This window comes from Garra rufa, chromosome 11, assembly GCF_049309525.1.
Source record: "Garra rufa chromosome 11, GarRuf1.0, whole genome shotgun sequence".
In the NCBI taxonomy this organism is placed as follows: Eukaryota; Metazoa; Chordata; class Actinopteri; order Cypriniformes; family Cyprinidae; genus Garra; species Garra rufa.
Window position 1 is genome coordinate 22,773,809 of NC_133371.1, and position 15,242 is coordinate 22,789,050.

General features: G+C 34.9%; 1 protein-coding gene across 2 annotated transcripts; it reads left to right on the plus strand.

Moving 5' to 3' along the window:
- The first annotated feature begins 387 nt into the window (after positions 1 to 387).
- On the plus strand, positions 388 to 15,120 carry tbrg1 (transforming growth factor beta regulator 1). Of its 2 annotated transcripts, XM_073850589.1 has the most exons (14): positions 388 to 700; positions 2,384 to 2,441; positions 2,525 to 2,607; positions 2,714 to 2,750; positions 3,022 to 3,084; positions 3,615 to 3,818; positions 3,913 to 3,983; positions 6,119 to 6,351; positions 6,434 to 6,573; positions 6,710 to 6,856; positions 7,050 to 7,147; positions 9,165 to 9,275; positions 12,782 to 12,945; positions 13,619 to 15,120. In XM_073850589.1, the coding sequence occupies exons 1-14, from the start codon at positions 585 to 587 to the stop codon at positions 13,702 to 13,704; spliced, it is 1,611 nt and encodes a 536-aa protein (XP_073706690.1). In that variant the 5' UTR covers positions 388 to 584; the 3' UTR covers positions 13,705 to 15,120. The 2 variants fall into 2 exon arrangements, with proteins under 2 accessions (XP_073706690.1, XP_073706691.1); XM_073850590.1 differs by lacking the exon at positions 3,022 to 3,084.
- The last annotated feature ends 122 nt before the right edge of the window (positions 15,121 to 15,242 follow it).

Here is a 15,242-nt window from a genome sequence, read left to right on the forward strand (position 1 = left end):
AAAAAAACACAGCTAAAACCAGCCTAGGCTGGTTGGCTGGTCTTAGCTGGTCTCCCAGCCTGGCTAGGCTGGTTTAAGCTGGTGGTTTTCCAGCCTGACCAGCTAAGACCAGCCAAGTGGCCAAAACCCCTCTAAAACCAGCCTGCTGACCAGCTATTGCTGTTTTTTTTTTTTTCACCAGGGAACATTTTCATTTTTGTGTAAACTATTACTTTAACAAATTTAAATTGTACCTACAATGTTTTTTGCACTTATGTTCACTGATATATACTAATACATTTTGTAACACACACAATACTTCCGGGATTGCTCATGCCGAAAATGTGTGCTCCTTTTAAATGTGTCCCCCGATTCGATTAATCGATCAGTGGTTCCTACAGTAATAATGTCAGCAACTTGAAGACGCATTTTTTTCTTTCTGCACAGTATGAGTAACGTTATACACACAGTGGAATATATGGTGTGAGATCGCAGGGGAACCTACATCGCTTGTGTCCTGACTTTCTGAATGGATGGATTGTGTGCCGTCCTGTTTTTAGCTTAGCACAGTTAATGTTGTGTTTTATTTCACCGGACGGACAACGATGGATTCCTTGAACTTTGAGTCCGAGATGGAGGCGGATGGACAGGGAAGTTATTCTCTATTTCCAGCGCTGGACAGCATGAGCAGCCTGACTGGAGCCGCTGAAAGTCTGGACGCGTGAGTTTCGTCGGGCAGAGGATGAATGGGTCATTTATCCAATATTCCATTCACTTGGTCAAAACGCCAGAGAAAACTGTTGTGTATTATTGCATGCAAATACCCTAACTAAATTAGCTGTGTCTAGTTTTACTGTAGTATCATTAAAGAAACACAGTTGGTAGTACTTTTCGGTAAGTAGTAGCTCAAGCACTCCAGTCAAGTAAACACCCGGTCAAGACCACCTGGATTGTGTTGCACGTCTGTGTTGCGATAAATGAAGCCTTTAAAAGCGTCTTTGGCGGCGCCAAGCTTAGACGAACATTCAAATGAACATTGGCAGATGACGGTTTATAAACAACAACATGCACATTTAACATACTACTGAATACGGTGTTCTGCTAATGTATGCAGTCTAAACCATGGAAAAACGCGTGGAAGCTTTTATTTTGACAAACTAAAGTAAATAGGTGGTAAAGATACATTTGAGAAGTATTAATTAAGATATTACCCTAATCTTGCCCTTGAAATCCTTGTTCAGTTTGGCCAACCACAGCTTCATGTTCCTCGGACAGTTTTTTCCACTCTTCTCCTTGATTTGTTATCACTATCTATAGTACTCCAAATGATCTGGTCTGACCGATTATTACAGCCCAAAACATGACAATAATTGACCATTTTTAGCAGCAATAATCAGCAAAATATTCAAGTTACGTTCGATACGGTGGCATTGTTTACATTCAGTGCAGCCAATATGGCAATATGATGACACATTGTGAAAACACTTTATATGTACTTGATGGGATTGATCATTTGTCAAAAAAATTTAAAATCATACTTGCCCTTGACTTCTTCCAAACCTGTAAGAGTTTCCTTCTTTTAACGATCTGTTTAGTTACCCTTTTTTTCCCAACATCGAAATATCTTCTTTTGTGTTGAACAGAAGAAAGAAAATTATACCGGTTTGGAAAAGTTAATGAGTTAATGATGACTTTTCATTTGAGTTATCATTTTTGGCCAAACTATTCATTTAAAGTAAATCTTTTGATTGAACATTATTACAAAATGCACTTTATTTTTTTAAAGTGGCAAATGCAAAAAAAAAAGAAAAAAAAAAAAAGAAGGAATTTTAAAGTTTGATGCCAAAATTCATTAGAATATTAAGTAAAGATCATGTTCAATGAAGATTTTGTCAATTTCCTACCGTAAATATATCAAAAACCTTATTTTTGATTCGTAATATGCATCAATAAAAGTTTCATTAGGACAACTTTAAACACGATTTTCTCAGATTGCACCCTCAGATTCCAGATTTTCAAATAGTTGTACCTTGGCCAAATATTGTCCCATCCTAAAAAAAATATATATATAAAAAATTTATAAATCTCAACTTAAATAAAAAAAACTGACCCTTAAGACTGGTTTTGTGGTCCAGGGTCACAATTGGCCCTTTATTACTTGAAAGTACACTAGTTTATTAATTAAGTGCACTTTGTTTGTTTTTCACAAGTGCTGTGCATCTCACTTAGTTTGTTTAGTATCAATAAATATTATTTTACTACTACAGAAGTGCTATAAATAATATTTAACACTGATAAATGAGATTGCTGTGGCCTACAAACACAACATTACAAACGTTGGTGAAATTGGATGTATGAAATATGTATATCATATACCGCTGCTCTATTTTTTATTTTTTTTCAGTGAAACCCCTAATGAGGTTGCAGATAAACCAAATCTCACTTGGCTCGATGCTGCTCAGGTGAGCCTCTGCTGCAAATCGTGCCGTTGTTATTTCGCATACATTTCTTGTGATCAAATCAGTAATTTTTCTGATGGTTTAAGATTGTTCTTGAAGAGGCTGGGAGGCCCATGCACATCAAGGAGATCAAGCAGCGGATCATTGATCGTGGACTGGTGCAGTCAAAGTAAAGAAATGATTTTAAAAGTTACATTTCTTTCAGTTTATATCTTCAGCATGACAACGGCATGCACACATGCTAAAGATAATCTGTTTCTGTAATGTTTTCACAGTGCAAAGTCAAGCCTTGAGGCGGTCATGTATCGAGAGGTGAGTCTAGCAGTTTGGCCCAGGTTTATTTATAATGCTGTCATGCTGTTACCTGTCAGTCATGTGCCATTTTTACTTTATACATGTTTTCCATTCAAAGCCAGCGATGTGTTAATGTAGTGCATGATTTCATTTGTATTTGTCTTTCATATTTACATTCATTAAAGTGTTAGAATGACTAACATAGGAAAAAAAGGGTAAAGCCAGAGCAGTCTGTCGCTACGTGAGAAGTCGCCTGCAGGATTTGCTTTAGTTTTACGGTGTGTTACAGACACAGAAAGGGAGCAGACGCTTCAAGAGGATTGAAAGCAGAAATGGAGTTTTTGCCCTGTTGGTAAGTCGAAAAGCACATGTCAGTTAGCTGTCAGTGTTTAGAAATAGTTATTAGGATAAAAATCACTTAAGCACCACATTGTTGTTGTTGTTTTGGCTTTATTTTTAATGCCGTCTAATCATCATTTTTTTCTTTTTTTATGTATGTTGTTTGAAGTCTGCATCAAACAGCAACAAACATGATGATCTTAATTCATATTTTATGTTGTCAGCTTTAAGAAGTGAGCTGTGTGTTATGCCAGTTGTTAAATATTTATTTTCATAAATTAACATCAGTCCACATTCCAGTGGTTGAACCAGTGGTTGAGATATTGGACCACAAAACAAACAGAACTGCTATGTTTATACTCTTCATCAGGTTGATTCATAATGGCCTTACTTTGATCATCATACTCAAAAGACATATTTCACTTTTAAGTAGATTCCAGCAATTTAATGGCGTAATGCCCTTGCGAAGCTGTAAAAAACAGTTTTTCCAATCTGACGAAATGGCTTCTTGTGTGTAAAACTCTTTGATTTTCACATATGCAGACTGATGAAGAGAGACAGCAGGCATTCTCTGCTCAGTCGACTTTCTCAAGTTCTGGCTCCGGCTCGTCCATGGGACCTCTGCCTTCCCCAACGGGCCACCCTGAGTCCAGGCCTAAGGTCAGGAAGGGTCCTCGTAAGAACCAAAATGAGAAGTACCAGCTGAAGTACATGCGTCTGCGCAAGGCTGCCCGTGCCATGATATTTGTAAGTAACATTTCTTGTCATTTTTATCCCGAAAACACATGGTAACATGGTCATCATGGTAACCGTCCATAAATTGGTTCCCTTTAACTCGCAGGAAAATGCAGCACTATATGATGAAATTGCTCATCTGGAAGAGAAGTTTGTTCGGGCAAAAGAAGATAGGAGGTACATTATTACAAAACTGATTGAAAATGAACATTTCAATTACTTAATCATGTTGTTTTAAAAAAGAAGATGCTGTACAGAAAACCAAGAGAAGCTGTTTAGTCTAGTTTTGTATTTGATGTATGAAGTTATGAAGAGTTTGGGAAAAAATACGCTACCAGTGAGAAGATTTTTTTATGTTTTTAAAGAAGTCTTTTTCAAAGTACAATTTTAAAACACTTTTACTATTTCAAATAACTGTTTTCTTTTTGAAGAAAAATGTAATTTATTCCTCTGATTTCAAAGCTGTCTTTTAGCAGTCTAGCAATATTACTCTACAGTAATAGCAGTAATACTCTACAGTATTTTTAGCAGTTTAGCAGCATTATTAATTATTATTATTATGATGATGATGATGAAAACAGCTAAGTAGAATTTTTTCAGGTTTCTTTAATGAATAGAAAGTTCAGAAGAACAGCCTTTATCTGAAATATAAATCTTTGTAACATTATAAATGTCTTTATCATCACTTTTGATCAATTTAAAGCATCCTTGCTAAAGAATAGTATTAATGTCTATCATTTCTTTCACCCCCCAAAAAACAAATAGGTATACTGACCCAAAGCTTTTAAATAGTATAATGTATAATGTTAAAAAAGCTTTTTATTTCAGATAAACTTTGATCTTTCTATTCATCAAACAACCCTGAAAAAAATGTGACACTAAAAACTGGAGTAATGATGCTGAAAAAAAATGATTGCAGGAATAAATTACATTTTGAAATATATTCGAAAAAGAAAGCATCCTGAATCCTCAAAAACGTATCATGGTTCCCATAAAATATTAAACAGCCCAACTGTTTCCAACATGGATAATAATAGCTAGGAAGCTAGGAGCACCAAATCAGCATATTCAAATGATTTCTGAAAATGAGAATGTTTTAATGTGACATTGAAGACTAGAGTAATGGCTGCTTAAATCGGCTTTGTCATCACATAAATAGATTACATTTTTTTTTTTAAATAATAAAATTTAGAACAGTTATTTTAAATTGGAACAATATTTCACAATATTCCTGTTTTTTTTTTTTTTCCCTTCAGTATTTTTGGTCCCATAAATGCAGCCTTATTGAGCAGAAGAGACTTCTTTTAAAGGAGAAGTTGCATAGAATGAAAATTTCCTGGTAATTTACTCACCCCCATGTCAACCACGATGTCCATGTCTTTCTTTCTTTAGTCGAAAAGAAATGAAGGTTTTTGAGATAAACACTCCAGGATTTTTCTTCATATAGTGGACTTCAATGCTGGCCAACAGTTTGAAGGTCCAAATTAGCTTTGAATGCAGCTTCAAAGGGCTCTTCATGATTTTTTTAAGTAAATCATGCATTACATACAAGCGGAAGTGCCGACCCAGTGTTTACAAAACGATCATGCAAAGAAAGTCAAACAAAGTTTTTTCGCCCTACTCTACCCTTTTTAACTGAAGTACACAGATGAAGAACTAACTACACATGACTCTAGTGTGATTACGTAGTGCGTGAGAACAAAGCGAGCATCTGTGTTTAAGTGTATATACTATTTATTTATTCATTTTTAATAGAAAATAACCGATCATTTCACTAGATAAGACTCTTATTCCTCAGCTGGGATTGTGAAGAGCCCCTTGAAGCTGCATTGAAACTGCAATTTTGATCTTCAACCTGTTGGCCACCATTAAAGTCCATTATATGGATAAAATTCCTGGAATGTTTTTTTCTCGAAAAACTAAATTTCTTTGCGATTATGAAAGAAAGACATGAACATCTTAAATGCCATGGTGGTGAGTAAATTATATATATATACACACACACACATATATATATATATACATACAGATATATATGTATGTGTATATATACATATATATGTATATATGTGTGTGTGTGTGTGTGTGTGTGTGTGTGTGTGTGTGTGTGTGTGTGTATGTGTATATATATATATATATATATATATATATATATACATATACATATACATACGATAGATGAATAAAAGCTTGTAATGATCATTTTCTTTAAAACACATTTAAATGGTACTGGTTTAGTATGATTTGTCAATCAGATCAAATATGTATAAAAAAAAAATAAAAATCAGTATTTTTATACCCTGTTTCTCCAGATTCCTGCTGAAGTCTTTGTTACAGTATCAGTCTTTGGCTGAAGGAGAGTCTGTCCCGACTCCCAGCTGCAGCACACATCCGCCTGTCGCGTTGAGCTCCAGCACACCAGGGGGCGCTGCTCTACCAGGGAGTCACAACCAGGCCACTGGACTTCCAGGATCTGAAGACAGCCTTTTGAAGAAACCCAAAAAAGAACGAAAAGAGAGGGGAAGAGAGAACGGCAGGGAAGAACGTGAGTGTTTTCTACAATATATGTGTCTGTTTTAATACTGCAGATTCAGAAGTTGCTTAGTGTCTATTTGCTCAATTCTTAGTCATGAAGAAGATTTGTAAGAAAAGGAAGGTTGCAGAAGGAGGAGTGCGCAAGTTTGTGCAGCCCATCTCACTGGACTCTTCCGGGAGACCTGTCTTTCCCATCGTGCTCGGTGGACTCACTGTGTACAGCCTAGGGGAGGTCAGAAACTCGTCCTCTACAATATCACATTAGAGATGGATATAACTGTTGTTTTCCTCACAGTGAGGTGGCAGTCTTTAGTGAATATTTATATATGATCAGTTTTTGAAATCATAGGTTTGTGTTTTTATTGTAGATCATCACAGACAGGGCTCTGTTTCATGACGAAACTGCCATTTATCCCGTGGGGTTCTGCAGCACAAGAGTTTTTGCCAGCATGAAGAACTCTGATCAAAAGTGTCTCTACACCTGCCAAATCAAAGATGGTGGTCAAGGACCACAGGTGCACACTTATGCATGTGTATACTTATGGATAGTTGACACATCCTGCTTTTTGACATGCTATACTTCATTTGAAATCGTCAGTGCTTGTACTTCTGTAATTAGTGGTGAAAGAAGTCTGTAAACCTTTGACTGCAAAAGTTGTCTATATGAACTAAACAAACTTAGAATCTTTTTGTTCTTGTAATATTTAGTTTGAGATTGCACCGGAGGATGATCCACAGAATGCAATAGTGGCTTCATCAGCTCTCACCTGCCATGCGAACCTGCTCAAAGCCATTGCCGCCCGAAGGTAAATTAAAAAATATTTACTCAGAGCACTCTGTTGTTATTTTCATGACAGTTACACATATTCACCAGAAACCTTATTAGGAATTTCTTCGAATTTTGAGTTTGTTTGCAGTTCCCCCACAACCATTTAAAAAATTACAGCATCCACCTTTCTCTTCCCGTAAGAGTAAGTGCGGTTATTTGTAAGTTTATTTTATTTTTTTGGGGTGTGCTATTTTTAGCTGTACAAATCAGCTTGTTTTAATGCTTGAAATAGGACGTTGGGAAGGAGGGGCATAGTTTGTCATGAAATCTCTGATTGGAGTGGTTAGCCAAGTCCAGACCCGGTTGTATGGGCTACCAGACGGTGCTAAATTCTCTCAAACCAAAGCAAACGCAATTGATGATCTGGCATACTATCTGTGTTTTTGCAGTGTTGAGCAGTGTAGCCAATCACAGACATATCTGTCGATTTCTTGAACGCAATGGCCAATCAGAAACATTTTAGTTAGTCAGAATATATTTACCTCTGAAAGCGCCAGATCAGTTTTAATTAAGTGTGCTCGTGAATCATTGCATGAATAAGAGCAGATGCAATGTAAATATGAGATTCGTTGTGCAGTTTAGAGAGCTTCATTGATTATAATGGAACTTTGTGAGGTTTTTATTGATAATAAAGGGAGCACACTTTCTAGGCTATAATCCATTTTGAATTAGTATGAATCTTTCATTCTCGGACACATACACGCTGCAATGTGTCAGGAATGACATCTGCATATTTATAGCAGTGAATGACACAGTGATAATCAAAGCAAAGGATGGGACAAAAATATATGTGAGAGCAGCCTCAGTGGTTTAATTCTGGCATTGATCCTTGCCAAACTTCCATAAACAGTGCACATCCTGAGCATAGTCTAGTTCAGGCGTGCCCAACCCTGTTCCTGAAAATCTGCCTTCCTGCAGAGTTTAGTTCCAACCTTGATCAAACAGACCTGTCTGGAATTAACAAGTGCTCCTTCAGACCCTAATTAGTTGGTTCAGATGTGTTTGATCAGGGTTGGAGCTGAACTCTGCAGGAAGGTAGATCTCCAGGAAGAGGGTTGAGCACACCTGGTCTAGTACATGGACCAAAGGCATTTAAGATCGGGATACATCAACCAGTAGCCTAATTCTATTTCCAGTAACGGACGGTAGAAAGTTCAATGGTGTGCAATTTATGACAGAATAGTCCCAAAACGCATCTTTTATTTTTTCCTCACGTTTCACCTTTATAAACAATGAATCAAAATGGTTACATTTCATGCGACACAGGGAAAAGACACAGAAAACCTAAATGAAAATCAAAAAGCAGCATGCACAAAACTGAAAGCCCATCAACTGACACTTAAAGCATCGGCAGATTCAAACCAGCAACAAGCGTCAAAAGCTCGTTCGCAAGTTAGTAAACTTTGGCAGCCTTTTTAGGTTATTCTTGACTGCTGTATTGACTGCTGTGGTGCTAATCTAACAATGATTTTTCTTTTTTCTCCCGCAGTGGGGTGGGGAGAAACCCACCGTAAACCTTTTCCTTTTTTTTTTTTTTAGTTTTGAGACCTGTTTTTTAAACGTTGCCTTAATTTTACATGGTTTTCTAAACAAGCGGTTCTTTTGTGTGAGGCAAAGTGCAACAGTGATAGATTTTCCAGTAGAACACGCCATAGATATGCATTCTGTGTGAATGGCTTGGTTTCAGTTTTGCTGTAACCATGATCTTCACCGTATTAATGTTCTTTTTTTTTCTGCAATATTTTGAATTGATGACCAGCAGCGTCACACCTACTAGGTTCAAAAAACAAAAACATTAAAATGCAGCGACACTTACATCCTCATCGCATCTTGTTTGGCGTTAACAAGGCTGCCTTGCGCACATAAAAAAATGTAATGCAACGTTTTTGTGTTTGAATGTGTTTTTTTATTTTATTTTAAATTCGACAAATATTTAAAAATAGTTTTTTTTTTTTTGACGGCCCTAAAACTGATCATGATTTTTCTTATTCTAGGGGAAGACCCTTGGCCAACATTGTCCCATCTGGAGCAGACTTTTTTGGTTTTTCTCACCCCACCATTCAGAACCTGATCCAGAGCTGCCCTGGGGCCCGCAAATGCAGCAAGTGAGTAGCATTTATTTTTATTCTACACAGAACAATAATGTGATCTTCTTATATATCTATATAAGATGATGACTATATATATCTCTGACGGACGGACGGACGAAGTTTTGTGGTTTTACTCGGTTTCCACAGATTGTTTAGTCTGTGAAAGCAAGGGAGGACCAGACATGGGACTTTACATTGTGGTTTTGTTCATGTTTATGCAGCAGTCTGCAATGAGTTTTGTTTTGTTATATGTGACCCTGGACCACAAAACCAGTCATAAGGTTAAATTTTACAAAACTGAGATGTATACATCATATGAAAGCTCAATAAATAAGCTTTCTATTGATATATGGTTTGTTAGGATACGACAATATTTGGCCGAGATGCATCTATTTGAAAATCTGGAATCTAAGGGTGCAAAAAATCAAAATACTGAGAAAATCACCTTTAAAGTTGTCCAAATTAAGTTCTTAACAATGCATATTACTAATCAAAAATTACATTTTGATATGTTTACAGTAGGAATTTTACAAAAAATCTTCATGGAACATAATCTTTACTTAATTTCCTAATGATTTTTGGCATAAAAGAAAAAAAATCAATAATTTTGACCCATACAATGTATTTTTGGCTATTGCTACAAATATACCCCAGCGACTTAAGACTGGTTTTGTGGTCCAGGGTCACGTATATTTATATTGTTATTAATGTCACACTTACTGGTACTCTCCTCCTTGTTCCCAGAGTCTTGGTCATGACTCAGAGTTTGAAAACACGTTTTAGATTATAACAATGAATTGGCTAATGGGTCATTCAAGGCTTAGAACATAAGTATTATTTTTCCACAGTGTGGACGTCTGTAACATCCACACTGTAATATTACAAATGTCTTAATACAATAACAAGTAATATTAAAAATGTCTTAATATAATTTTAAATTCTAGTTCTTATTAAACTTTTTCCTTTGCAATCTTAAATTTTTAAGGCCTTAAATTACATTTAGTTCCAGAGATATGGGGAGCCTAATGTGACTCAATGTCTGATTTGTTGAATTGTACCCAATTTTCAGTGGTTGAAAAGCAAATGTGGTCTCTTTGCATTCAGCTGTTCTTTTTGTGTTTAAAGAACCATGTTTGAAGAGCAAATGATATTGAAAGTAAAATTGTATCTTGTTTTTCTCTATTGCATAAAACACACTTGTCTTTTTTCCCTACGTCTGCATCCCTGTTACTCAAGAAGTATTAAATATCTTAAAACAATTTTAGATTCTGGTTCCAAAGAAGCTTTTCTTTTGAAATATTGGTAACACTTTATAATAACGTTCAGTTGTAAGTCTTTTATAAGTGATTAGTTAATGATGAAATAATCATTTACAAAACGTTCACAAATGATTGATAAGTGATATGCTAACAATTTGTGTGTGTTTTGTTAATTAATTTACAAGTCATTTACAAATTAATTTACAAGTAATTAGTTAATGATGAACTAATTATTTACAAAACATGACTGTTTATAAATTATGAATAAGTGATATGTTAATTTTATTTTAAGTACTATGCTAATGAATTACCCATCTGTCGTAAATTATCTGAAAAATGGCATATTATGAAATAATCAAACAGATCCTTAGTAAATGATTAAAAATTACTAGTTAACCCCTTAACTGTCACCCCCATTTTTTAAGTTTATCCAAACTTAAATTATAATTCATGAACATTAGATTAGATTAGGGGATGCAGAAAGATTTGTAAATGATTTATTCATGATGTGATCTTCAGTGAAGGATAAACATTGAAGTGATTGATATTTTAATTATTTTTAAGTGACAAATAATATATTAACTAGTAACGTATTAAACACTTACTAAGGATCTGCTTGATTATTTCATGATATGCTATTTTTTAAGATAAATTACAGTAGGACAGATTTGTAAATTGTTAGCCTATTACTTAATAAACATTTGTGAATGTATAATCATGTTTTGTAAATTATTAGTTCATCATTATCTAATCACTTGTAAATGATTTACAACTTAATCTACAAAACAAATGAGCTGACTGCAAAGTGACCCACATTTGTTTTTTTTACCACTGAAAATGTGTGCAATTTAACAATTTACTCCTAGAGCTGTATTGGGATTGCTGTATCTTTGGAACTAAACCATATAGGGCCTTTAAAATAAAAAAATGCCAAAAGGAAAGTGTCAAGACCCAAAATCTTAAAGGACATTAAGATATCTTCAATACTACTTGAGTTACAGGCATGCAAACTTTGGAAAAATACTATTTATTGTGCGCAGATGTGTATGTTTTATGCAGCTGTTTTGATAGAGTGAAACGAGATGCATTTCTAGTTTCAGCATTATTGGTTCTTCAGACCTTCCTCATTAAGAAAAAAAGGTATGAGCTGAATGCAAAGTGACCCACATTTGGTTTTTAACCACTGAAAATGTGTACAATTTAACAATTTATTCCTGAAGCCATATTGAGATTGTAATATCTCTGGAACTGAACCATAAAGAAAAAAAGATGCCTTAAAAAAAGATGCCAAAAGGAAAGTTTGTTAAGACCCAAAATTAAAAAGGGCATTAAAATATATTTAATACCTTGAGTTGCAGGCATGCAAACTTTGAAGAAAAAACTTTAAAAGTGCTTTTTTCCATTTTTTTTTTTCAATGGTCACCACTGACTTATACTGCTACAACAATTGCTTAAGTCAACTCAACAGATTTTAGTAACAGACAAATCTCTCTGTAAAATATGATATGATATGATGATAATATGTGACCCTGGACCACAAAACCAGTCTTAAGTCGCTGGGGTATATTTGTAGCAATAGCAAAAATACATTAAATGGGTCAAAATTATTGATTTTTCTTTTATGTCAAAAATCATTAGGAAATTAAGTAAAGATCATGTTCCATGAAGATTTTTTGTAAAATTCCTACTGTAAACCTATCAAAATGTAATTTTTGATTAGTAATATGCATTGCTAAGAACTTAATTTGGACAACTTTAAAGGTGATTTTCTCAGTATTTAGATTTTTTGCACCCTTAGATTTCAGATTTTCAAATAGATGTATCTCGGCCAAATATTGTCCTATCCTAACAAACATCAATAGAAAGCTTATTTATTGAGCTTTCATATTATGTATATATCTCAGTTTTGTAAAATTTAACCTTATGACTGGTTTTGTGGTCCAGGGTCACATATAATGATACTGCCATCTTAAGTAATTTTTACTCTTTGGCTCTGAATCTCAGGTGATTATTTCTTTTTTGTCATTTTCACTGCTCTCTACAAAATATTGGATTACTCAGTAAATATACGTTACATTGAATATTTTGGCTTTCGTCACTATACATGTTTATCCTTCTTCAGAAAAAAAAGACAAAATCAAAACTTTGAGCTGGGGAAATTTCTGAAATGTGCTAGATTTGACACTAAATGACCCTAATGACGTAAGAGGGGCTACTGTGCAAATTGTCAATTAAATATCTTTTTTTTCCTCCCTCCTTAAGTTATCAGTGGGTGCGTTTTGAGGTTTGTCGGCCTGGTGATGGACAAGTGGCACATGGCCTTTCGGAAGATGATGCATCTGTGAACTTTGAGTCCTTTCAGCGAGTGCAAAGCTGTGAGGAGAGCCTGACCAGTCAGAACCTCACCACAGAACACAGCAGCACAGGTCAGACAATACCACAAACCACAACAAAACATTTTAGGGTAATTATATATTGCTGTTTGTCAAACATATATTGATGTTGTGCTTTATGCAATAAATAAATAAAGTTTCAAAGCAACTTCACATTAATAAACATAATAAAAATACAAATTCTGTCATTAATTACTTACCGTCATGCCGTTCGAAACCTGTAAGAGTTTCGTTCATCTTTGGAGCACAAATTAAAATATTTTTTTTTCATTATGACCTGCATAGACAGCAATGCAACTGACATGTTCAAGTCCCAGAAAGGTAGAAGCTACTAGAATAGTTTTTGTGGATTATTTCATTACTTTCGTTTTCTTTGAGCACAAAAAGTATTCTCATAGCTTCATAACATTATGGTGGAACCACTGATGTCACATGGACTATTTTAACAATGCCCTTACTAACTTTTTGGGCCTTGAACAGTCAGAAAGTTCTGTTTCGTCCATCTTAAATCTTAACAAAGGTCTTACGTGTTTGGAACGACATGAGCGTGAGGGTTTTCATTTTGAGTGAACTATCCCTTTAAATCAAACATATTACTGAATATAATTAGTGTTTATAAACCCCAGGTTTAAATGCTGAAGCAGGTTGTAACCATAATAAATTGATTGGCTTTTAAGAAGGAAATAAATGTTTGTTTCTTTTACAGTTCGACCACAACAGCCTAACCTCTCGTCTCACCTTTTGAGTTCAGCAGCGCTGCAGACATCTGTAACTTCTCTCTCCAACGCTTGAGCTTTTTCAAACAACTTTGTCTGACAGTGAGCTCAAACTGAGGTTAGGTTTCAAACTGATTCATATTCAGATGGGTCCTGTTCATAGAAGTAGAACTGAATTATAAATAAGCCTGTCATATCATTCATTATGAGGCACTCAGATCTGCATTATGAAACGAATAATGCTGGCTAAACTAGTTGCATCCTCTGTAGTATGGAGTCATTTCAAACTATTTTTTTTTAAGTGATAAAAAAGATAAATCCTTGTCATCTGTTGTTGAGCTTTATACTGTTTATGTGTGTTATTAAAAAAGTATACTGTGAAATACTTCAGATAAAACAGACATGAAAATGGTGGACTACAACAACCCTTAAGCTTTTAGTAACCTGTAGTTTAAGATTTCAACTTGTTTTGCCAGTTCTCTAGAGCTCAAAGGCTCCTTCAGAAGCTACACAATACAATAAGCAATACCCTTACGGCTTTCGACTTTCATTATGTAGGTCATTCATTATATGTGATGAGAAGGTACCTTGAGAACAGTTCTCCTCGAATAACAGATTTCATAAAGTAATCTTTCGACATCATATCTCTATTGGTATTTGTAATGCAGTGTCATTCTGTGGTAAATGTGAGTAATATTTCAGAATATATTAAACTATTCAGGTTTCACACCCTGACAGCCATGCTTATATCTTGTGGGAATGAGAAGGAAATGTATTATAATCTTTCAAGGTTAAAATACCTCAGACGACCACTAAATGTCACTGTAGTGCTGTGAAATACCGATGCCTTCACATCAGTAACCACAGCACAAACGCTCACACATCAAATGCTTGTTAAATAGAAGATAAACATGCCTTATAAATCATGTCTGCATTTTTATCTGTTAGTTTATGTCTATATATTTATCAGTTGTAGCTGTTTTCACAGCTTTGAATGCTACGTTTTTAGTCACTCTTAATGTTTTAATGCCTTTTCCTGTTCTAACTGTCAATTAATTAACAGGACCCATTATCCCAAAGACACAAAATGTGCTTTGCCTCTGAGCATACTTTCCTTTTTGGCTGACATCACCCAGCTCTCTTATTTTTCTCAAATAGCTTCATTTTTTTATGATCTAGTCAGCCGCTGAAGCATGAGATAAAGCTACACCCTGCTTAATTTTGAATCAAATATACCATTTCACTCAGAAAGTGTCTCATTGTGGAACAATTAGATGCATATGCTGCACTATTATTAGCAAAATCGAAAATTTTAATTGCACCAGTTGATTTGTAAAATGATTCACTGTTGTGAAGTGCTCAAATCACTGCATGCTGGCTGGACAACACAGCCCAAGACACCTTTTTGCTTTTACAAACTAATTCTAATGGTTTTTATGAAAGCGTAATCTACTAAATGTAATCTACACATGATTAAAAACCATTAAATGTGTGGTGCCTGTATCATTTGTATTCTTATATTGTTTTGTAGTGCTTGTGTTATTAGGCAGGGTCTGATTTTAAAGGCCAATTAGATATAATTATCACTATCTTTTGTCATTATACATGCTTATT